This window comes from Saccostrea cucullata, unplaced genomic scaffold (genome assembly GCF_032062105.1).
Source record: "Saccostrea cucullata isolate Sc308-1 unplaced genomic scaffold, CSIRO_AGI_Scuc_v1 ctg2383, whole genome shotgun sequence".
In the NCBI taxonomy this organism is placed as follows: domain Eukaryota; kingdom Metazoa; phylum Mollusca; class Bivalvia; order Ostreida; family Ostreidae; genus Saccostrea; species Saccostrea cuccullata.
Genome location: NW_026940585.1, coordinates 75001 through 78053, shown reverse-complemented (window position 1 = coordinate 78053; position 3053 = coordinate 75001). Strand labels below are relative to the sequence as shown.

Genomic DNA, 3053 nt, shown 5'->3' with positions numbered 1-3053 from the left:
TTCAAATTACAGCAGCAATGGTAATAGAGTTAATTTTTTTTTAACTAATATCTAACCTCACACACCTGCTCGAAAACACACTTCTTAAGGTCAAGATCTAGTAAACGAAAGCTGTCTACAGAAATATCAAATTTACTTTAAAAAAATCCTTTAGGCCATTCCAATTTTTTTCTCTGTTTAGCGTCCACCCATCTTTCAAAAACCTACCTATCTATTCGCAAAAAACACAGAAGTCAAAACATAAAACAGAGGCTTATAAGTCATAAAAATGACGCCCTTCAAATGATTTGATCTTAATGAACTGCTTTCATTAATAGAAGAAATATCTATTCTTAAGCAAAAACAAGTGATTAAATGCTTAAAATACACCCAATATAACTTACTGTACAGAATTATTTGGAGAAATTGACAAAATTCAAAAATTTCGACTAAATGAATCAATTTCAAGACTCCTGATGTTGTGTGTTTTTTCTTATATGGGGTGTCAAAAACCAAGGCGAACGCGAACACTAAACATAGTAAAAACTTGGAATGGCTATAGTAATTCTTTTCAACTTAAGCTTGGCCGAAAAAAATGATATTGTAAATTGACATTTCACTTGAAAAATTGAGAAAACAAGTCATGAATATGGGAGTTTTCTTTCCACATCAGACAAAGAAAATGTATACGAATTGCCTACAGTCTTTCAGAAAAAGGTAATTTGTATCATTTTTGATCTTTTCTTTAATTTAATGCCAAATTTAATAAATATATGGGTATCGGGACTACTTTTCATGTGCTTCAAATTATTAAATTCCATGAAAATACCTTTTTCTTCATAAATTTATTAGAGCCGATAAAGTATGGGAATAAATTATGTGATTATGACGTCGTAATGTATTTTTAAAACACGAAAATGTTAGTTTAAAGACATTATTTTACTAGATCTTGACGTTAATGCATTTTCCCCATATAATTCAGCTATATTTATTTTAAATCCTGATTGAGATAAAAAGTATATAAAGTTTTCCTTACTTGAGCATATATGTGAAATTGATTTTTTTTTCTTCTGAACAGGTTCGTAGCTAATTTTTTAGAATATATACATAAAATAGCACCGTATCGTAAATTTTGATAAGAAAAAGTCAAGTTCAGCTTCCCAAAGGCCTTTATCTATGTCTGTATAATGTAAAAATAGATGACCACTAGCTTTCATTCTTATTAGCTCCAAAGATTATACTAATAAACCCGAAAAGACAAGATCCACTGCTGGTAAACTACGAACAGAGACAAAGCTGATTTTGGAAACTCGTTATTATTGGTAATTGTAAGAAGTGTAGTGCAATCTGCTCTTTTTTATATAATATAAATTCCTTGAATGTCAAATAGTCTAAAACGTTATATTAAATCTACTCATTATTAAACATAAATGACAGTTTTCAGTAAATTACTAGATGGCTACAGGTACGCTATTGGAATAAGAAAACACAACAATGACAGAAACATTTTTTTTTAAAGCTATGAATGTAAAATGTCTCATAATGCAATGAAATCTGTATTTCACAGACAGAAAAACCGATTTGACACTTTTTCGCAATAAATGTATATTTCAACCCAAAGGAATGTCAAAACTTAAATGAAATATGTCCGAATTTAATTTGAATATTAATCTTGAGGCAACAACACGTTTGGATATTAGTTCCCCTTATAATCCCCCCTAGTGAGAATCAATCGCCAAATCTCATGGAACTTCGGAAAAGTTTTCGAACATATACTAATATACCTTTCCTTTGGGTTAAAATTTTAGAAGAACTTTATATTCGGTCAAACATAATTTAGTCGCTTTTTGTGTTTTTCGACCTTGACCGTTGATTTAGAAAATTAATTTCACATAACAAACATAACGGACATAAAAATCTTATTGAGTCAAAATGAAAAGATGATATGAACAGGTACATGTACTTTATGCAATGAAATTTTCCAATTTTGGCTTTTTATCTAAAAAAAAAAATAGTCCAGGGGGCAGTGCATACATTCTACTCTATTTATAAAAATTTGAACCCAACTATGCAAAGGAGAGAGAAAATATCTTCCAAACAAGGGTTTTACAAAGATTTGTATACTCTGACCTTTGCTTGAAAATTGCTTCAAGGTCCTCGCAATCCCTATACCCCTGTGTGTAAAATTGACCTGTAGGGTCAAGGGGAGAAAATATACATCTGCCAAAGATTTTTAGACCAACATTTTTCAAGGTGGATTGAGCTGACCCAGGAAATACCTACATACAACAAAATTATTCCTGACAAAAATGCTAGAGTACGTGTTTTTTTCTTTCTTTCTTTTTTTTTTTTTTTTTTAAAAAAAACCTTCTCTAGAAATTTATGGTAATTTTTTTTCATTTAGAGTGAATTGTTTTCGATTTAAGAACTATGTATGAAATATTTATTTTTTTTTTTATTTAATTAAGTACAAGGATATTCTTAAAATTAAAAAAAAATCCAAAACTATTTTTTAATGTCTCCCCAGTAAAGTAAGCAAAATATAAGTAATTCATATCAATTTAGAAAATAGTGTGCGTAAATATTCTCAAAAATGTTTCAATTATATGATAAAATGAATGTTGCAAAATTTATTTATTTATTGAATTAGTTTTTATTCCTACAATGTATCAAAATTATTTCTTTCAATATTTTTTAAGTAACAGGTCTTTTCTTTAGTTTGTTGGAGACGGAATTTATCTCCACATATTTAGTTCAATTTTTCAAAACAAGATATTGTGTGGTAAATGGTAAAGCTTAAATGAATGTTTTCGAGATTTTGACCATTTCCAAGGGCTTGACCTATATACTATTCCGTTATGTGTGGTAAGACATAATGTTATATACCCGCTTAAAGAAAAAACTTTCATTTGAGATACTTATATATTTGTATTAAGAGTGTACTTATTTTGTCTATAAGCAAGTCCATAAATCCAGGTTCTCACATATCGCCACAAAATAATATGTTTATGAATCACAATCACAATGTGCAAACAAAGAACATGGTAAATTAGTGCAATGCTGTAATTCAGGAT

The 3053-nt window shown here is 29.0% G+C and overlaps 1 protein-coding gene across 1 annotated transcript in view; it reads left to right on the top strand.

Moving 5' to 3' along the window:
- Positions 1 to 1434: 1434 nt before the first annotated feature.
- The window catches only part of LOC134255656 (uncharacterized), a 5668-nt gene continuing 4049 nt past the window's right edge, over positions 1435 to 3053 (top strand). The window contains exon 1 of the mRNA XM_062738178.1: positions 1435 to 1444. Coding sequence (XP_062594162.1) covers positions 1435 to 1444 — 10 coding nt within the window. The remainder of the gene's footprint in view (positions 1445 to 3053) is intronic.